This window comes from Bufo bufo, chromosome 4, assembly GCF_905171765.1.
Source record: "Bufo bufo chromosome 4, aBufBuf1.1, whole genome shotgun sequence".
NCBI classification, from domain to species: domain Eukaryota; kingdom Metazoa; phylum Chordata; class Amphibia; order Anura; family Bufonidae; genus Bufo; species Bufo bufo.
In genome coordinates this window covers 309,385,569-309,408,368 of record NC_053392.1, presented here as the reverse complement: position 1 = coordinate 309,408,368, position 22,800 = coordinate 309,385,569, and the positions used below count along the sequence as shown (strand labels likewise).

Sequence of the window (22,800 nt, the reverse complement as noted above, 5' to 3'; positions counted from 1 at the left end):
TTTAGGAGCAAAACCACAGAAGGACTATCTTCAGTGCAATGCTTCTTATGTAGATCATATAATCATGGCTTAGTGAAGAGAGACGAGAAACACTGGTGTACTAATGTTTAATCACAGTAACTGCGGTAAGGCAAGTAAAGCCTTATTCACGTGGCCGATGTTTGGTCAGTGATTTCCATCAGCGATTGGACTCTATACAGTATGAGGTATAATGGAAAAATCTGCTCATGTTCTGTGTTTTTGACTTGCACCTGGTTTTGGTTCACAAACACTGATGGAAATCTCTGACTAAACACTTATATGTAAATTAGACCCTATGGTCACAATTACATGATGTGAACAAATGTATTTTTTTGCGTTTTCCAGGCCATCACAGCTTCAATTTCTTCTTTTCCTTTAACAGTACTTACGTTTAGTCATTCCATCCATCTAGTGTCAATGAGCTTGACGAAAACAGAAAATATGTGAAAGAGCATTGGGAAATACAGACAAATACAGTCAAGCAGGCTAAACACATTTTATTAACCACTTTAGGCTTCTTTCACACATTTTTGTGGCTTGTATTTGTTTCTTTTACAAGCATTTTAGTGGCAGTTTTCTGCTCACGTTTTTTTTTATTCATTTTTTACATCTCCATTTTTGTATGTTTTCTTTTTTTCTGGATAAACATCAGCTCCAGAATTCTGTGGGAAATTTGAAATGCAGGATACACATGCGTTTTTTTTCTTTCGCTAGTGGTGGTCTTATTTCAATTTGGTGGTGTTTTTGTGTCACTGCCGATTTTCTCAGCACATTGAAACAATGTGGTTTTTTTTCATTACTTACACCACTTTCTGGCGCTCTAAAAATGACCATTTCTACTTAAAACATAATGGCACTTAAAAAGTCAATAAACTGGGTTTTGCAACTTTTTAATGCCAGCACATAAAAGTAAATTTCTCTGGTTCCGTAATCTAAAGCAGTTCAGCATATTGAACAGTTTGGATACAGGCAGCAAGAGCTAAATTCCAATTGTTGGGGTAGATAAAGAAGAAATATCTATGGAATCTTTTTTGCAGTATTCTAAAAGACAAAGAGTGACAGAGAAAAGCATGACAAAGCAATCCAAGGCAGCTCTCTAACCTTTAAAATGCTAACACAGCCGTAATGTGTAATTACAGAAATCAGTGTGAGAATTGTTGTACATTATAATTATCTTTTCCTGAAACTTTATTGCTGAATGAATTATTAATCCAAATCAGTGTTGTATAGAATTTCCAGGAACAAAGAAAAATAGTCTATAATTAAATCGCATCAGTTTTATTCTTGTGCTCGTGTTTTACTGTGCTGTAATTGATAATTAATTGGTAAAAGTGTGTAGGAGTTTCAGGTGGGTGGCATCTGCAGGTTCTTCACGCTTTCCAGTCAGAACAGTGTAAATAGCTTTGTTTTTTTGCCATTGCTTGGCATCTTAACATACCCATTATGGCCCCACTGCTGCTTATTTATGTCATGAGACCCGATTGCCTTCTGCTACTCATATGTAACACTGGTTATCTGTCAACGATCGAAAACACAGAAAATGGCAAATTCTGAATTACCACTTTCCAGCAATAAAAAGACAGCTCCAAAATTATCTCTCTCACTGAGTAAATGGGATTTCTGACATTTTTAGATTTGGCTGGGGCTTTGGATTAAAGGGGTTGTGCAGGAATAGGGTGGGGTGGGGGGACCAGCAGAGCATCACAGTTTGGGAGAAAAAGTCAGGAGCCAGCACTGGGAAGCCAGTAAGTAAGCTTCCCTTTACAGGTTCGGCCAAGTGGGTGGGAGTTCAGTAGTATGATTCTGCATGCATATAGTGAAACCAAGCTGCTGATTGGTGCTATTTCACTTGCCTTCGTAGCTGGGCGTCTGACGTCACCAGTGCATCACTTGTATTTGTTATATAAGAATGATACTGAATACCTGCATGTAACCTTTGTTGATAAAGGCTGTTGAGCCGAAACGCGTCATAAGACATTATTATGACAAAATAAAAGAATATTCAGAATAGCAATTGACGGCTGCCGGGATCTTCTCTTGAATTATAAGTGGGTGGGAGTGGCCAAAAAACAACATTTTTTTAACTCCTTTAAGTTCTTACCTGGGCTATCACATTAGCGGTATTTTCCATACAAAGGGCTTAGCCAAAATATGGCTATTGCTGAAAAGCACATAAAGTAAAGGCAGCTAGTGAGTAGCTGTTATTGAACCATTGGCACTGATATCTGATGGTTAATATGCTTAATTCTTGTTTATGAGCATTGTTTCTTACATCGGGCCCAGTGCTGCAGTCCTAAAATGACTACTGATGTAACCAATCCCATTCATCAACGTGCTCCATTGATTGAGACTGCGATGGACAGGGGAACTAGCACATTTGCAGTCCATCTTCAGTGCAAGTAGGTAGAGGCCCCTGATGGACAGGACTGGTTTTATGCCCATCCATCAGAGGACATTTTAAGAATGCAGCTCCAGGCTGCAGACATGAATCAATGCTCATAAACACGAATTTAACATATTAAACCATTGGACATCAGAGGCAATGGTTAAAAGGGAACCTGTCACGTTCAATATGAAGTTTGAGCTGCAGTTATAGAGCAGCTCGATATATCGTTTTATGGGAAAAGAGTCAGTAATACTTGTCCTTTTTCCATTTGTATTCCTGCTCATTCTGGGCTTTGAGGTCCAGGAGGCGGTCCTATCAGTGATTGACGGCCTGTCCTCTATGACTGTGTATACACAGCTGTCAATCACTGATAGGACCGCCTCCTTGACTTCAAGCCCAGAATGAGCAGGAATACAAATGGAAAAAGTGAATGGAACTGAGCTGTGATACCAAGCACAGCTGCTATACAATATACGGCACTGTGCTTGGTTTGCAGGGAGAAGGCTGCGTCGCTGCTGCCTTCTCACACAGCTGATCGGCGGGGGTCCTGGTGTCAGACCCCCACCGATCAGGTGCTCATGACCTGTCCAGAAGATAGGTCTTCAGTATAGAACTCCCGGAAAACCCCTTTAAGGGGCAGTCCACATGCACTTAAAAATATGTGCTGTTTCATTATGAACACAAGATCTCTCACCAGTGCATCAGATTGTTGATGAATGTAAAGGTGCAATGCTTTGTTTGTGACCTGAGTTGCTGTATCCAAAGATGCTGTCTAGTATCAACTAAGGCTACATATAAAGCATTTGCAGAGGAGGCCAAGAGCAGAGGACACGAGCATGGCAGAAGAGAGCAGTGCATCAAGCGTGGAACCCCAATGCAGGCGTTACATTGTGATAGTGCTTTTACCTCTCATGGATTATAATCCTTCTTTAGCACCAACCCTCAGAGTACCATGTATCCATTTGATTGACTAGACAACATACAATTTTGCCCACATTTTTCCTTAAAGAGATTTTCAGACTTGAACATTGTTTGGAATATTCTTTGGATATCAGATAGATGGCAGTTTGGAGCATTGCAACTCCTTCTATCAGCTGATTGTTGGGAAAGCCCAGTGTCGCATCCTCACCACTCTGATATTAGTCGCCTATCCTAGGGTTATGCCACCAATACCAAATTTGCTGATAACCCACATGAAAACAAATAATATAAGAACATATTAGTGATGTTTGGATAATAATACATATGATATATTGTGAACATATGTTGAAGGATTAATGGTTGTTACTATTGATCTTATGTAAAGCAGTTTTACTTCAAATACATCGCAAATGAACTTGGGGTTGTTTACTGCGGTCTGGCATGATTCATAGTGAAAGTACTAAAATGTGCAAAGGTAGTCATTTGAAACTATTATTAGTACTATGCATTATATAGCACCAACACAAGCATACATCCTACAGGAAGTTCAAAGTTCCCTAATAATACTGCCAGTTGTAATGTTTTCAGACACTAAAGCCTGGATTGTTTTATAGTCAAGAAACACATATCACTGAATTGTAAATCTAAAGAATAACTTTTAATTGATATCTAAAATCACAGTTATTACAACAAATAGAATACATAGAAAACCGTAAAAAAAAAAAAAAATACCCAAAAACCTGCAGAAGGAAGTATTGGTGTTGATGGTGTCCCTATCCCTGTCATATGAAGCTTGATAGACAGGTCAATTTGATGCTAATTTCATATTCTGGTACTCGTGGATAGTAGATTTCCTCCTTTGAATTTGCTTCTCTTCCTTATTTTTAGGAGGTCTTTAGCAGGGTGCGGTAGGGAGGTTCCAGTACAAGCCGTCTCTTTATGGATGTTTACTACACTCTACATCAGGGCATGAGTTTATGGCATATTTAGGCAAATGTCACAGTCCTCTCCCCTGCTCTTCTATGTATAACCATATGGTTGTATCTGTTTATTTTTGGTTGTTTGGTTTTCTACAGTTTTCCATGTATATGTTGGAACATCTGTGATTTTTTTTTTTATATCAATTAAAAGTGATATTTTATATTAAGCCTTTAGTGATATGTTCAGCTTTATTGTGGGTGATATTGCATCATTATTCAGTAATATGTGCTCCATGCATAGTTATGGAACAGCACACTGTACACATCCTCTGTCCTGTGTGTGCTTTGTCCAATTGTGTGCTGAGAGGACCACTTCACATTCTTGGTTCTTACATTTATTGACAACAACTAATCTACAAAAAGTAGTAGATTTAATACCAGTTTGGTATCTTACAGGCCTAGTAAAAGAAATTGGAATCAAGAGTGGTCATCACAAATACAGTGAAACAGTGACATTTCCCAGTAGACCACAACTTTGAAAAGACCCCCTTCCCCCATTCTCCACACTTCCAGACCAGTTTTTGTCTGGACCCAAGACAGACCTCTTTTTGAGCATATTTTTCAGTGGTAACCATTTTGAAAAGATAACACATTGGACTTAATACTAAGTGAATTAGCATGGCGGGAACCAAGAATGAAATAGAAACCATGATGGGGACAAGAAATAAGAGAGGAGCCATGGTGGAGACCAGAAATGAGAGGAGGAATAATCATACTGGGGACCAGTTATGAGAAGTGGAACCATGCTTGGTAGTAGGAATGAGAGGGAAGCAATAATGGGGACTAGAATGAAAGGAGGACCTATAGTGGGGACCCCGAATAAGATTAGGACCCATGGTGCATGCCAGGAATGAGAGGGAGAACCATACTGGGAAGCAGTTATGAGAGGTGGGGTAAGGTTGTTGGAACAAGAGGCAGAACCATGTTGGAGACTAGGAAATGAGTTGGAGCTATACTAGGGACTAGGAATGAGAGAGGGGCCATGGTGGCGACTGTTAATGAGAGTAGGACTAATATTGGGGTCCAGGATTGAGGTGGGGGTCATGCTGAGGAATAGAACTGAGAGGGGGGATCATGCTGAGGAATAGGACTGAGAGGAGGAGCCATGGATCAAATATAAGATGAGGAACCTTCATGGGGCCCTGGAAAGAGAGGGGGAACCATAATATAAGACAGTTTTGAGAGGTGGAGCCATGCTGGAGACCAGGAAAGAGAGGAGGAGCAATACTGGGGACCAGGAATGAGAGAGGAACCATACTGAGGCCCATGAATTAGAGGGGAGCCATGCTAAGGACCATACTGGGGACTATCTGGGAATCACCTAGGGATCACCTGTGGTTATGTGTGTGATCTAGGATGACTTGTGTACAGTTCTGCAGCTGTTTTATTAGACCTAGTCTTGGCCTGGTTCTTTGTTGTATGTTAGTGTGATGCCAACATTAAAGCAACGTCTTTAATGCAAATGCCCCCAACCTATCTCATAAAGTGGTGCTTTTCCTGCAATGCATCAATAAAACAATATAAAATAGGCCTTGTTACATTTTCATGAGTTGTTTCGTAGTTGTTGGGACAGATTACTTGGTGGTTCTCTTGCATGCCAGTTTAGTATAGATTGGGTTTAATATGGATATTAGGCTACTTTCACACCTGCATTCGGTGCGGATCCGTCTTGTATCTGCACAGACGGATCCGCACCGATAATGCAAGCGCTTGTATCCGTTCATAACGGATCCGTTTTGAAATATCCTGTTATACTTTTCTAACACACAAGGAATTAAAATATGTATCTAGTTTACTACCAAATAACTGATTGCATACTCTTCAGCTGACACAAAGGATGCTGAATAGAACAATACAAATCTAAATCTGAAGTAATTGGTAAGCCTTTAGAAATAATAATTTAGCTTGACAGTGGGACAGCCACCACCATAAGTTTTTTAAAAGTCTCTGTCTCCACCAGATGGAATGACAGCATTTCAAAAGCCAGGATGAAATGCTGGCATTCAGGGCCAGGGATCGCGTGTGGGTAGGGGGATACTTCCTCTTTCTGTCCAGTGTTTGGGAGATGGACAGCTGAACGCTTCCATGGGACATTGTGGAGATGCTTGGTGACGGACGTGGTGGCGTTGCTGCCACATCCTCTGTTTGCGGGGTGGCAGGTGCCACTGTCACTCCAGAGGGGGAGGAAGAGGCCGAGACTGCAGCAGAAGAGGGACCAGGAGGAGCCTGAGATCTTTCGTGGTTTTTAGGTCTTTTATTGTGTAAAAAAAAAACAATTTGATACATATGCAAATTAACCTGAGATGAGTCAGAGCTTGAAAATATGACTCTTCTCTGGTCACACAAGTAAGATATGACTCTTTTATGTTAATTTGCATAAAAGGTGGGAAGTACAAAAATGCATAATACTTATTGAATTCGTCTGCAAATGAAATTAAAAGTGTAATTTCTATGTTTAGGGTAACACAATGAACATTTAGAAACGCTCAGTGAGGGTAGCATAGTAGAGGTGACAGGTTCCCTTTAAACATGCTACCAGGATAATACATAAATAAAAACCGGAAAATAGCAGAACAGCCAAATGAAATAACATACCTATATTTGGAAAGAGACATTATGATTACGTTTATGTGCTGTAAAATGATATGTTGCCACTTACTCATAGTTATAATTTGGGCATGATTTGTTTTTCAGGGTCTGAACGGAATGTCTGCAGATGACAAGACTGAATCTCCCATGTACGTGTATGAGTCAACTGTACATTGTACCAATATTCTTCAGTGCCTCAATGACCAGTGGAAACAAGACATTCTCTGTGATGTCACTTTAGTTGTGGAAGGAAAGGAGTTTCGAGCCCATCGAGCAGTGCTGGCTGCAAGCAGTGAGTACTTCCTGCAAGTGCTGGTTGGGCCAACGGAACACGGACTGCTACTCAGCTTGCCAGAAGAGGTATGATGTGTTGTAATTTTTTTTACATTATAGTTACCTCTAAGTTCTTCTCAAGTGTACCGCTAAGCTCCACCCTGCTCCATCCCACTGCTAAGCTCTGCCCTGTCATACCAGTTAGCGCCCTGCCCCAGTATCCATTTGTGGGTCCATTGTGGGTATCATGATCCATGTGTGCTCTTAATCCTCTGTTATGGACTTGCAGGAGAGCACGGCATTATCATGATTTATAGTTCTGTGTGCCTCTGCTTAACCTTATTGCAGAATTATACTGACAGCTTTATGTCACTATGATTCTGTAGCAGTAAGGTCAAGCAGAGGCACATAGCATTATAAATCATGAAAATGCCATACGCTTTTGCAAGTCCAGAACGGAAGATTACGCGCGCACACGTAGCTTGATTCCCGCAATGCACTGGTGTGTGTTAAACAGCCCTTTGGAAAGTAGTAGTTGGGAAAGACAAAATCAGTTTTTGAGAGATTCATTTTCAGATAGAGAGAGTGGACATGATGTTAGAGAAAGCTGAAGGACCATCACTTTTTTTGTTGTTGTACTGCTGGGGTGATGTCACGGGATGAAGTATATAGTTGGGTGTCATCAGCATACTTTATATATGAACTGAACCCTGAACATCCCCAACATCAAGAGGGTGAGGAGAAGTAGAGCCAGCGACTAATACAATAAACGAGTGACCAGAGAGATAGGAAGAAAACCAAGAGAGAGGAGTGTCCTTTAGGCCAACAGAAGACGTTGATGGTCTACAGTGTCAAATGCTTTAGAGACATCTAAAAGTAGAGACTAGTTGCCATTCCTTGTCGCTATCAGGGTATCATTAGACAATTTGGTATGGGCAGTTTCTGTAGAATGAAGAGGGCAAAAGCCACATTGAAGGGTTAGAAAAGAGAGTTTTTAGAAAGATAACTTACTAGACGACAGTAGACCAGACATTCCAGGAGTTTAGAGATGAAGGTGAGATTAGAGACGGGTTGGTAGTTAACAGCCAAAGTCAGATCAAGAAATGTCTTTTTTAGTAGTTTAGTAGTGGGGTAATCACAGAATTTTAAAAAGAAGACGGAAAGATGCCAGATGAGAGAGAGGTTAAATATTGTATTTAAAGGGGTTCTCCGGGCTGTTCATATTGATGACCTATCCTCAGGATAGGTCATCAATATCAGATCGACGGGGGTCTGACACCCGGCATGTGGCAGGCGCAGAACTATGAAGTTCCTTTTGCGCTGTGGCATTAGAAGAATTTTGATATCTCTGACTTTTTAGTCTAACCAGACTGTCTATTAGTCTGTAATTCCTCTAGCGCCGTTCTATGGAAACAGTAGGTTTAAAGAGCACACCAAATGCTTCAAATAACTTCTTTATTAACTTCAACTTTTCTTCATATATAACACTGCCGCCTCCGCAGCAGATAGTCCATGTACAAAACACGTGTTGAAAAGATATCACAAAATGGTGGTATTCGTAAGATGGTGGTTCAACTGTTCAGTCTTGTCATTCAACATAAAATGGTGGATATATTTCTCTCTTCAGTATTTGTACTGTCACTTTAAGTTATTTAAGGTTTGGTTAAGGTTTGAGGTATATCTGAGATTTAACAGTTCTACTGGCTAAACTGGGTTTGCAGTTTGCAGTAACTATTTGCAGATTGGTTGAGTATGATCTGGTATGGTTGTATGCAATTTGGATTGCAATATGGAATCTGAATGCTTGCAATTTGTATTTGCAATTGTATGGTTGCAATTGTAGTTTGGTGGAACTACAATTAAACACATATATATTTAGTTCAGTATGCAGTTCAAAACACAATACTAACAATATGAACTTTATATAACTGTTTTAACTACCTATTTTGGCCTCCCATAAAACTCTGCTATCAGTGGAGTGAATGTCTCTTCAGCTCCTGTCTCTGGTGAATAATGATTCTAGCAGCAGGAACTGGGGGAATTCCCAGACAGGCTGTGTGTGAGGCTGGCTGTGATTGGTGAAAACTCTTACTGTATGAGAAGCTGGCTGTGATTGGTCTAGACTTCTGCCCAGTAACAACAGATTAACACTATGCTTTCTGCTGTGTCACTGAGTTTACCTTACATTACAAAATGAATCTTAAAGGCATATTATCTTTTTCTGCTTCAGTGAACACAAAATATAACAGTCATATGACATCGAAAACATGATGTCACAGTAAATTACTCTGCTTTTGTCTCTAATACATAAACATAGGAACTGTATTAAGGTTATTAGCAGGATTAGCTTTATACACATATAAGGCTATTCTAGAAACCTAGGACAGGTCCTAGCTGGCCAGCTACACGGCACCCCCACCAATCAGCTGTTTGAAGAGAAGGCGCGCGCCGTGCCAGCGCTGCCTCCTCTTCATTGTTTACCTGCTCGCCGTCGCATCTACAGCGGTGAGCAGGTGTAATTACACCCAGGCCGTCCAATTCATTTCAATGGGACGGCTCATTCCTATACACTTCTATAGGAGCAGTCCGTCCCATTGAAATGAATAGGATGGCTTGGGTGTAATTACACCTGTTTACCGCTGCAGATGCAACGGCGAGCAGGTAAACAATGAAGAGGAGGCATCGCTGGTACGGCGCGCACCTTCTCTTCAAACAGCTGATCGGCGGGGTGCCGGGTGTTGCCCCCCCACCGATCTGATATTGATGACCTCAATTGAGGTCATCAATAAAAAATAACGTGGACAACCCCTTTAAGTGTCTAATAGGGTCTATTATATGGTCAAATAAGTAGAGAGGAACAATGACCTCAATTGAGGTCATCAATAAAAAATAACGTGGACAACCCCTTTAAGTGTCTAATAGGGTCTATTATATGGTCAAATAAGTAGAGAGGAACAAGAGGAAGGAGGGATTGAGACTGGCCAGTGACTTGGAGATTATTTCCTGCCGGATATTATCAGTCTTACTTTTCAATAAGTGACCAGGTCTAAGGGCTAAGGAGGCAGTAAAAATATCAAAGAATAATTTTGGGTTATTTGAAACTGAGGTGATAAAAGAGGTCAATTTGGTGTGTTTGGCAAGGTGGAAGGTAGAGTTGTAGGTTTTAAGCATAGATTTATAGTGGACACAATCTGCAGATATTCATGATTTTCTCCATAAATGTTTGGCACACCTAGAGCCCTATAAAGAAAATGTGTTTCAGGTGTGTGCTAGGGTTGCCAAGCCCTGTGTCAGGAAGGTCGGAGTGTAAGGCCACTTTCATATCTAGAAATAATATGAAACATAGATTCTGGCAGGCTGTTCCAGCAAAGAATATCTTGCCAGAATTCTCTAGATCTGGCACTGTCGGATACAACCGAAATAACCGCTGGCCCGATTAACTATAATGGGGTCCGGCGGAGATCCAGCCGCAATCCAGCCGAGAATTTGCCTGACAGAAACAGCTGCATGCTGCACTTTGTGTCTGGACGATTCCCAGTATTCTCTGCCGAAACTGGCGGCTGGATTGCAGGTCGCAGATGTGAAAGTAGCCTAATGGGAGCTGCTTCATTCAGGGTGGTTTTGAGGGTATGGTTGTAATAATTGGCAGTCAGATGTGAACAAGAGAGGAAAGAGATTGGGGCCTTTGATAACTGTAGAGTGTCAATAAGTTGCTGGTAGTTAGGGATGAGCGAATCGACTTCGGATGAAACATCCGAAGTCGATTCGCATAAAACTTTGTTCTAATACAGTACGGAACAGGACCTCCGTACAGCATTAAAATGTATTTGCTCCGATGAGCCGAAGTTATTGCTTCGCGAAGTCTCGGGAGGCTTTGCACAATACCTTCATAAATTAATTTGTACTGTAAAAAAAACTTTTTCCGAACCCTGGGATATAGTACAAATTAATTTATGAAGTTATTTGCGAAGCAATAACTTCTGTTCATCGGAGCCAATACATTCTAATACTGTACGGAGCTCCGTACAGTATTAGAACAAAGTTTTATGCAAATCGACTTCAGATGTTTCTAAGACAGAGCAAAGGCAGACTAGATCAAGCGAGGTTAAAAAAAAGAAAGTGAGAGGCCAATGGGGAGATTTGGATTGTTAATTGGGATAGTCAAATCACCCATCATAAGTGTTGGTAACTCAGACAATAGAAAATGAGGAAGCCAAGTAGCAAAGTAATCCAGGAAATGATGGGATGAGCCTGGAGGACAACAGCCACATGCAGGGAGAAGGAACGAAACAGTCTTAGTTTGGACCTCAAAAGAGGGGAAAGTTAGAGTGGGTGGAGGGGGAATGACCTGAAACGTGCAGTGTAGAGAAAGACCTATGCCCTCTCCTCCGCCATGCCTGTCATCAGGTCTTGGGGTATGGGAAAGGTTTAGCCCACCATAGGATAGAGCAGCATGGGACAGAATGTTGAAGCCAAGTTTCTGCAGCAAGTTGGGAGATTTGAAAGGAAGAAGATAGATAGTGGGGAGTTTGTTGCGACTGGGAGTTCCAGAGAAAACAGTTAAAAAAGTCAAAAGAAGATGTACAGGGAATGTTAATCAGATTTTCAGGGTTTCTCTGTGGTACGTGATAAACTGATATTGGTAAAAGAAGGTGGACCTGGGTTTGGTAAGATGGCGCCTACAGCTAGTAGCAATAGAAAAGAAATAGACCGCAGATGGTTGAGTGATTTGTGAGCATATTTTTTTGTACTGCACTGTGGACAAAGATGGCTCAAGGTGATGCAAGAGGTAAATAGTGTATGTGAACAGTACATGGGTGAGGGAAAGAGGGATGGGCAGATGGGGAGAGAAGGAACAAGTTGTGGACGAGTTTGAAGGTAAATAGCAACAAAAATGAATACAGAGGTAGTGAATAAGAGAAGACAATACTGAAACATACCTGAGCTCCCTGTCTAGATGCCATGATTAACTGCCGGGCACTTAAACAAGATGGCATTTTGCCTGCTACAGCACGATTGCCTCCCCATAGAGTGTGTCTAGATTTATAGAGGAGTGCGAACTTGCATATAAGGCTAATTTAGCTCATTAACTTATTAATTAAACTTAAAGGGAACCTGTCACCTGGATTTTGAGTATAGAGCTGAGGACATGTGTTGCTAGATGGCCGCTAGCACATCCGCAATACCCAGTTCCCCATAGCTCTGTGTGCTTTTATTGTGTAAAAAAAACGATTTGATACATATGCAAATTAATCTAAGATGAGTCCTTTACACTATGCGGACTGGGTATTGCAGATGTGCTAGCGGCCATCTAGCAACCCATGTCCTGGATAACAAGAAGCTGCACCAACCAGGTTGGAATTACCATTGCCACAAAGATGTTTATGATGTCAGCCCTTCCTTGCATTTAACCCTTGCTGCTCACATATACTTTTAAAAACAATACAATACAAAATAAGTATAAAACGGAACATCTAGCAACCTATTCTATGCTTTTAAGGTTTGATAAAACTAATCCAAACATCTGTGAACCCACCTAACCTTTACAAATGGAATATTTACATTTAAGGTCATTTGTCACATTACCTAACCTATATTGTGTTGATTAAGCTTCCTCCCCTTGATATCTCATCTCTGTAGAAGTATAGACACTTTAATGTCTGCAATATATATACATCTGGTCTGTGCTGCGGTGGCGGTTCGGTATGGGAAATGCATGGGATATAGTTGAATCGCCATAGTTGAATTAACAAAATACTATGCAATTTAAGATACTGGTCTTAATATATCTATGTGCCCCATTGGGCTTTATTAGACTTAAAGCAATGGTGTTTCTGAATCTATGTTTGCTGATGTGATACTCCCTTGTATGAAGGGTCCTCTTTTCCCTTCCACACTGGGTTCACAGATGTTTGGATTAGTTTTATCAAACCTTAAAAGTATAGCATAGGTTTTAATGTTCCGTTTTATACTTATTTTTATATTGTATTGTTTTTAAAAGTATATATGAGCAGCAAGGGTTAAATGCAAGGAAGGGCTGACATCATAAACGTCTTTGTGGCAATGGTAATTCCAACCTGGTTGGTGCAGCTTTTTGTTATCCAGGTATATAAGAACACTATGCTTGCATTTAACTCATACCATGATTAAGATCTGATCGAAACGCGTTGGTGGTGTTCACGCTGTTCATCTGAAGAAGTGTATTCTTTTTAAATTTATGAAAAAAAGATTGAAGAGTTTTAGTCATCTCAGTGCTGGACATCCCTTTTTGTTTTCCTGGACTAGCAACGGACTGGACCGGGTACTTGCACAAGAGGCAATATGGGAAGTGCTGGCTTACTCCTTTGACTTTTGCAAACAAATAAAATTACATACCTGGATGGACCGTAAAAATAATTAAACATCACAGGCTTTACAAAAGTAACAAAGATAACATCAGATGACTCGGGAAAACATACAAAGAAATAAGTCAGGAAATAGTAACACTTGTCCAAAGGACATCTGAGTAGTCAGCAGAGATCAATATTTAGCAGATATGTACCATAGAATAACAGGAGTTAATTTACACTTGGCTAATTTTAACCACTTCCTGACCAGACCATTTACCCCCTTCCTGATTAAGCCTAATTTTGCGAATCGGACATGTGTCTCTTTATGTGGTAATAACTTTGGAATGCTTTACTTATCCAAGCCATTCTGAGTTTTTTTTGTGATACATTGTACGTCATGTTAATGGTAAATTAGACTCAATGTGTTTTACCTTTATTTAAAAAATCCCAAATTTACCAGAAATTTGGAAACATTTACTATTTTCTAATAAATTTTTAGGACGTTAGAAGGTTTAGAATTTTAGAAGCAAATTTATAAATTTTCTAGAAAATTACCAAAATTTACTTTTTTTAAGAACCAATTCAGTTCTGAACTCCCTTTGAGGAGGTTACATAATAGAAACCATCCATAAATTACCCAATTTTTTAAATATAATCGTCTTTTTATTAAAGCAGTATTCTCAAACAACCATACATGAGTATTGTTAATTTTGAATAAGGAACAAGAACATCATACATTCTAGTGTGACACAATGGGACCCTAAACAAGAACGGTGAGTAATACAAGTAGAGGTTAATGCAGCTCGCGCCCATATTAGTTTCCACTCAGCTGGAGAAATATTTTGTCCCAGGAGGGTTTCCCATTTGGACTTATTGTGAGTGTGGAAGGGGGTGAAAAGGAAAGAGTAATGTAAATCTTGGAGAGAAGTCCCTTAGTGGAGTCTGAAAGCTTGCATAACTTTTCAAATGTTGTTGCATAGATGCCTGAGGAGAATTGAATAGACTTGTAAATAAGTGCTGTATTTGCAAGTGTTGACATCTAGACGTTTCTGGTAATTGATACGTAGCTTTAAGGGTATCAAATGGTATAATTTTTAGAGTTCTATAATCTACCATATCTACAAAACTAAATATCTTATTAGAGACCCAAGATCGAGAGAAAGAAGTGTGCATGCCTGTTTGGAACAGTGGGTTAAATAAGAAGGAAATCATGGAGGATTTGTCAGATACTAAGGGGAATCTCTGTTTACAGGTCCTCCAGATGCTATATGTGAGGGACATTGGTCCTAGTAGCTTTGGCATTCGTGTGGTTGGTACCTGAGACCATAATAAAGAGTTAGGGTGGATTGGTGCAATCCATAGCTTTTCTATTTCCATCCATCTGGAGTATGCAAAAAGTTTAGACCAAGTTGGGATATCTCTCAGGTGTGTAGCCTAATAATATTTGGTGACATCAGGTACTCCCAGTCCTCCCTGTGTCTTAAGGGCCGTGAGAGTGCTACATTGTATTCTATGTCTTTTTCCATTCCATATGAATCTTATGATGGAGGATTGAAGAACTCGCAGCTCTTTTCCAGGTATGGGTACTGGAAGGGTTTCCAGTAAACATAGTAGTTTGGGTAAAATGAACATTTTTACCGTCGCTATATGACTTAATGGGGAAATAGGCAGAGGCATCCATTTATTCATAAGAGTTTTAAGTTTCTAGAAGGGGGGGGGGGAGTTATGGGCATACATTGAAGCATATGTCTGAGTTAGTTGTACCCCTAGATAACGTATGGTCGTGGCATTCCATCGGAAGCGGAAATTATCCCTTAACGCATCCAATTTGTCAGAGGAGAGATTTAGTGGTAGAGCTTCCGTTTTTGTAGTATTAACTTTATAGGCTGAAAGCCTACCATAGCCCTCTAATAGTTTGCCTGGATCATTTTAATAAACGTGAGCTTGTCCACATTGGCTGTGGACAGACTGCTGCACCAGTCTGTGATCACCTCCCCTCCCCCTCCCCTTGCCGTGCTGAACACACGTTCGGACAATACGCTGGCCGCAGGGCAGGCCAGCACCTCCAAGGCGTAAAAGGCAAGCTTAGGCCATGTGCCCAATTTGGAGACTCAGAAGTTGAATAGGGCAGACCCATTAGTCAGTACGTGTAGGCGTGTGCACACATACTGCTCCACCATGTTGCTGAAATGCTGCCGCCTGCTAAGACGTTCCAAATCAGCTGGTGGTGCTGGTTGTTGTGGCGTGCTGACAAAGCTTTTCCACATTTCGGCCATGCTAACCCTCCCTTCTGAGGTGCTGGGGGTGCCCCAGCTGCGTTGGCAACTTCTTCCTCCTCCTCTGCCTTCGCCTTGTGCTTCCACTGAGCCCCCGCTGTCAGGTAGGAATGCCATCAGCATTGTGTCTACCAGCGTGCGCTTGTACTCGCGCATCTTCCGATCACGCTCCAGTGACAGAATTAAGGACGGCACGTTGTCCTTGCAGCAGGGATCCAGCAGCGTGGCCACCCAGTAATCAGCACTGGTTAGAATGTGGGCAACTCGGCGGTCGTTGCGCAGGCACTGTAACATGTAATCGCTCATGTGTGCCAGGCTGCCCAGAGGCAACGACAAGCTGTCCTCTGTGTGAGGTGTATCGTCTGTGTCCTCGGTATACCCCCAGTCATGCTCCAGTGATGCCCATGAGCTGCTTTGGGTGCCACCCTCCTGTGAACACGGTTCCTCCTCATCAGCATCCAGAACTGTGCCGTGGCTGAACAATTGTGTACCTGGCCTCTGTTGGTGCAGGAACCCACCCTCCAAGCCACTTTTGAATGACTGGCCTGATAACCGTGGAAATTATCCCTCTTCCTTCTCCTCTTCCTCCTGTGCCACATCCTCTTCCATCATCACCTGAAGCGTTTTTTCAAGGAGACATAGAAGTGGGATAGTAACGCTGAGGACTGCGTCATCGGCACTGGCAATGTTGGTGGAGTACTCGAAACAGCGCAACACTGCACACACGTCCCGCATGGAGGCCCACTCGGTGGTGGTGAAGTGGTACTGTTCCGCAGAGCGACTCGCCCGTGCGTGCTGCAGCTGAAACTCCACTATCACCTGCTGCTGCTCACACACTCTCTCCAACATGTGCAAGGTGAAGTTCCACCTTGTGGGCACGTCGCATATGAGGCGGTGAGCGGGAAGGCTGAAGTTACACTGCAGCGCAGACAGGCGAGCAGCAGCAGGGTGAGCATGCCGAAAGCGCGCACAGACGGACTGCACTTTCTGCAGCAGCTCTAACAGCAACCAGGAACCTCTGCACCACCAAATTCAGCACATGCGCCAGGCAAGGGATGTGCGTCAAACTGGCTAGTCCCTGAGCTGCTACGAGATTTCGCCCATTATCGCACCCCACCAGGCCGGGCTTGATGCTCAGTGGCACCAACCACTCATCGGTCTGTTGTTCCATACCCGTCCACAGCTCCTGCCCGGTGTGGGTTTTTCCCCCAAACAGATGAGTTTCAGAACAGCCTGCTGTCGTTTTCCCCTGGCTGTGCTGAAGTTGGTGGTGAAGGTGTTACCCTGACCAGATGAGGAGGCGGTACAGGAGGAAGCGGAGGAGGCGACAGGAAGTGAAGAGAAACGTCCTGCAATCCTCGGTGGCAGAAGGATATGCGCCAAACTGCTATCTGCCTCGGGCCCAGCAGCCACTGCATTTACCAAGTGTGCAGTTATGGAGATATAACGTCCCTGCCCGTGCTTATTGGTCCACGTATCGGTAGTTATGTGGACCTTGCCACAGATGGCGTTGCGCAGTGCACGCCTAATTTTGTCCGCCACTTTGTGCAGGGAAGGGATGGCTCACCTGGAATAGCAGTGGCGGCTGGGAACCACGTACTGTGGGACAGCCACCACCATAAGTTTTTTAAAAGTCTCTGTCTCCACCAGATGGAATGACAGCATTTCAAAAGCCAGGATGAAATGCTGGCATTCAGGGCCAGGGATCGCGTGTGGGTAGGGGGATACTTCCTCTTTCTGTCCAGTGTTTGGGAGATGGACAGCTGAACGCTTCCATGGGACATTGTGGAGATGCTTGGTGACTGACGTGGTGGCGTTGCTGCCACATCCTCTGTTTCCGGGGTGGCAGGTGCCACTGTCACTCCAGAGGGGGAGGAAGAGGCCGAGACTGCAGCAGAAGAGGGACCAGGAGGCGCCTGAGATCTTTTGTGGTTTTTAGGCGTTTACTCCACTGCATCTCGTGCTTTGCATTTAGATGCCTGGTCATGCAGGTGGTGCTCAGGGTGAGAACATTTATGCCTCGCTTCAGGCTCTGATTGCACAGCATGCAAATCACTCGCGTTTTGTCATCAGCACATTGTCTGAAGAACTGCCACACCAGGGAACTCCTTGGAGCTGGCTTTGGTGTGCTCAGTCCCTGGGTGCGGTGGGCAGTAGCGGGCGTACTGGCTAGGGGACGGCCACTCTGCTTTTGCACCCTGCTCCCTCTTTTTCTGTGCAGCTGATGCTGCGTGACCACCACCTCTTCCTCCGAACTGCACACGTCACTCGCATTACCTTGATTCAATGTGGGGTCTAGGACCTCATCATCCTCCACATCATCTTCCACCCACTCTTCACCCCTGCCCTCCTTGCCGGTCTGCACACTGCAGAAAGCCGCAGCAGTTGGCACCTGTGTTTCTTCATTATCAGAGATGTGCTGCGGTGGTCTTCCCATGTCCACATCCTGAAACATAAGTGGTTGGGCATCAGTGCACTCAATCTGTTCCACTTCTGGAGCAGGGCTATGTGGACGGCCCTCGGAAACCCTGCCAGCAGAGTCATAAAAAAAGCATAAGAGATTGCTGCATGACTTGGGGCTCAGACTGCTTGGCTGATTTGCAAGGGGGGTGAGGTGAAAGACAGATGCCCATGGGCTGCAGGTGCCAATTCTGTGCTTTCAGCAGGGGACTGGGTGGGAGACAATGTGAAGGAACTGGAGGCATTGTCATCCACCCAATCTACTATCGCCTCTACTTGTTCTGGCCTCACCATTCGTACACCGGTATTCGGACCTACAAAATAACGCTGAACGTTCTGTTGCCTATGTGCACCTGAGGAAGGTTTTTAATTTGGGCATGTAGCTGGCACAGATCAACCATGTCCTCTCCCTGCAACAGGAGCTCCACCAACCCCAACAGCACCACGACCAGGGCCACGTATCTTATTTGATGCTCTCCTCATTCTTTGAGGTCACTAACAGACAGATTAACTATATCAATTTCCCTGTCACGTATGCAGTGCAGGTGCACTTCACGCAATAAATGGGTATATGACGTGCACCTAACTAACAGACGGATTCCAATTTCCCTGTCACGTATGCAGTGCAGGTGTACTTCAAGCAATAAATGGGTATATGATGTGCACCTGACTAACAGACGGATTAACTATTATATTTGTGTGTCAGGGGTACAAAGTACAATGTTGCATTGCACCCACACAAAAAATCGCTGTAGGTCACCCACAGAATTAACAGCAAGATTTATAATTCTCTTTCTGTGTCAGGGGTTCAAAGATGGTGTATTGCACCCACTAAAAGATCGCTGTAGGTCACCCACAGAATTAACAGCCAGATTTATGATTATCTTTCTGTGTCAGGGGTGCAAAGATGCAAAAAATCGCACTAACACTGTCCCTCACTTCAGCTGCCTGCTTTCTGTCCCTTCACTACTGAGAGCTGATGGGCGGTGCTACACGTGATCCAGCTTATATAGAGGCTGAGTCACATGATGCACCGGCCAATCACAGCCATGCCATTAGTAGACATGACTGTGATGGCTTCTAAGGGCACACAACTTAAAAGCTTGATGATTGGCTGCCCTGCACAACAAGCTTTATTAAATGCCAGAACTCGAAACCAAACTTTTCCGGCAAAGTTCAGGTTCGGGTCCGGGTACCAAAAATCGTAAAGATTGGTATGGACCCGAACTTTACAGTTTGGGTTCGCTCAACACTACTCCTGATGCATCCTAATCTGTTTTGTCCCCATTGACAATTATGGGGACAAAACGGAAGCGTTTTGCTCCGGTTTTGAGATCCTCTGCTGGATCTCAAAACTGAAATACAAAGCGCAAATGTGAAAGTGGCCTCAGATTGTTTCATCAACTGCTTACTGTATGACCAGCTTCTGCCACCACATTTTCATGTGTCAGTGGAGTTTGTATGCCTCACAGTTTTTACGCTCCATCTGCTTGCTTCTATTTGAGCATCCCCAAAAGTCCTATAGAGTTGAATGCAGCAGCAGTGTTCATGCTTGACCGCTGTTCCATTCGAATAGGGAAGCACGGGGATCCAGCATTTTAACCCCGGCTGATCAGACACGTATTTCAGAAGTTAAATTTCCTGTTTTCTGCATCTCCCTCTTTTTTCTTTCCAGTTCTACCCTGTTTTACCTGTTTCCAGGACGTCCCTCCATGACAGCACCCATGGAGGTTGTCCTATTGGTCTCTGTAGGGACAGGAAGCGAGAGAGATTAAAAGGCACCCTCCCTCCCCACTCTCCAGTGTTCTTCCTGTCCCTTCAGGGATAGGAGCAGAGAAATGTTGTTCCCTGCTCTAGGGAAAAAGGATATAGGCCGAATCTGGTCGGGGGGTTCTGCCTCTCTTCTTCAGGTTCGGGAGGCTTAGTGGCTAGCACCTCTCTGGGTAGAGGTCCCCTAGCTTGCCCCAATACCCCTGCACCTTTCTGCCGCTGTATCGGGGGAGGCCGAGGCCGCTTCTTCCGGTTGGGAGCTCTGGGCTCGGCTGCGGCTCCTGCGCTCCTCCTGTTGGCGTGCGGGTGGAAGACCATGTGACCGGAAGAAAGGATCACATGGTCAGAAGAAGATGGCGGCGCCCAGGTAACGCCGGAGACCGGGACGGCGGTCGTGTTCAGAGGGGATTGGCTCTTCTTTGGAATGAGTCCCCCCAGAAAGAGGGGAGGCGGAGCTGCTCGACGACAGGACGGACCAGGTAGGATATAAATGTCAGCTGTGTCAGTCTGAGTCATGGAGGTCCAGATGTCGGCTATGCAGGAGGCTAGTACAGACATCCCTGTCCAGGGTCATGTAAGTTCCTGGAAGGGGGGCTCGGATATCACTCTTATTCAGTGCAGTTGGGGCTAATGAGGCTCTCTCTCCTCTTCCTTGTAGGGAGAGAGAGACTCGACAGCTAGGTCTCTGGGAGACTCAAAAAGAAAAGCAAGAAGGTGTGCTATCTGTTCAAAAAAGATGCCAGAGTCCTATAAGAAAGATTTATGTAGTGACTGTCTGTTGAAAATTCTCAGAGAAGAGCAATCATCTCTTTTGTCAGATTTAAGAGTGATTGTGAAAGAGGAAATCCAGGCGGCAAGTTCCAGTATGGTTCAGAAACCATGCGCCGGTTTCCCTCCCGCAAAAAGACCCAGAGTACTGTTGGAGTCAGAGTCTGAGGAAGAGGGGTTATATCTTTCAGAAGATATAGAGGAAGATCAAGGTTCGACATATATAGCGGATGATCAAAAAAGATATCTTTTTTCGCAAGAACATTTAGACCCCCTTCTGTCTGCAGTAAGACAGACAATGGATATTGAGGAAGAAGAGCAGACTCGCTCAGTTCAGGACGAAATGTTTGGCAGGTTAAAAGCAAAGAAAAATAAATTGTTCCCTGTAAATGAAAATTTTAAGGACTTAGTAATTGACGAGTGGGCGGATGCAGATAGAAAGCTATATGTACCACGTGAATTTAAAAGCAGATTGCTATTCAACCCTGAGGATACAAAACTGTGGGATGTGGTCCCTAAAGTTGATATCCAGGTAGCAAAAGTGGTTAAAAGAACCACAATACCATTTGAGGATTCGGCTCAATTAAAAGATCCGATGGATAGGAAGATTGATGGGTTACTCAAGAAAGCGTGGGAGGTATCCGCAAACACGATCAATACTAACATTGCAGCTACCTCGGTAGCTAGATCTATGTGTTTATGGGTGAATCAGCTGAAGGATCATCTTAAACAGGACACCTCTAAGGAAGAGATTCTAGGTTCTCTACCTTTATTTAAGTTGGCCGTGTCTTTTATGGCAGACGCTTCAGCTGAATCCATAAGATTTGCAGCAAAGACAGATTCCTTGACTAATACAGCTAGGAGAGTGTTGTGGCTAAAATCCTGGTCAGGGGATATAGCCTCTAAAAATAAACTGCGCTATACCTCTTAAAGGGTCCCACATCTTCGGCCCGGTATTAGATTAAATTCTGGAGAAGACGGCAGATAAAAGAAGGGATTTCCCGAGGAGAAAAGTAAGAAGCCATTGCCCTTTCGTAAACCGGTCAGCAGTCTCCAGAACACTTCTAAGAGTAAAGGAAAAATGGGAAGGTGGAGCTACCCGAAAGGGCGAAAAGGCAGAGGGTTTCTCTTTAATCCCAATTCCAAAACAGAAAGACAATGACGCCAGGCCAGTAGGGGGCAGACTTTAATTCTTTTGGGAAAGATGGATCCAGATAACCAAGAATCGGTATATTCTGGATTCCATCCAGAAGGGGTTCAGAATAGAGTTTCGCTTCCCTCCACCGCAGCTGTTTCAGACTACAGATTTCCAGTCCATTTCGCTTCAGGATCAACTTTACGCGGATGTCCAAAAGCTATTGAAATTGGGGGCAATAGTGCAGGTCCCTCCTACACAGGATTTCAAGGGTAATTATTCAAAACAATTTTTCATAACAAAACCAGACGGATCAATAAGGACCATCATCAACCTAAAATTCCTAAACAGATGGATAACACATTATCATTTCAAGATGGAGTCAATAAGATCTACGATTCCACTGATAAATCCAGGGGCCTTTCTGTGCACCCTGGATCTAAAGGATGCCTATTACCACATCCCCATTCACCATCAGTTTCAGCAGTACTTAAGATTTGCGATCAAGATAGGAGGGAAGATAATGCATTATCAGTTTCAGTGCCTTCCGTTTGGGATGTCGTCAGCCCCCCGTATCTTCACAAAGGTAGTGACAGAGATAGTGGCCTATCTAAGACAGAGGCGGGTGACTATAATACCATATCTAGACGACTTTCTACTTGTAGCAGATTCAGAACAAGAGTTAGAGAATCACAAGAGAAAGACTCTGTCTTTGCTCACAGAACTGGGATGGAAGATAAACCACGAAAAATCTGATTTACAACCCGCAACAAAGAAAAAGTTCCTGGGGACTCTCTTAGACTCGGTAGTTCAATATTCTTTCCATCCTCACGACAAACAGATCAACATAAGAGAAAGAATAAACACCTTCAGATTAAAAGAAAAGCAGACC

At 43.3% G+C, this 22,800-nt stretch overlaps 1 protein-coding gene across 1 annotated transcript in view; it reads left to right on the top strand.

The window, feature by feature from the left end:
* BACH2 (BTB domain and CNC homolog 2) overlaps positions 1-22,800 on the top strand; it is a 351,072-nt gene that overhangs the window by 230,201 nt on the left and 98,071 nt on the right. Inside the window, 1 exon segment of the mRNA XM_040428770.1 lies at positions 7,003-7,257. Within this exon segment, the coding sequence (XP_040284704.1) occupies positions 7,003-7,257 (255 nt within the window).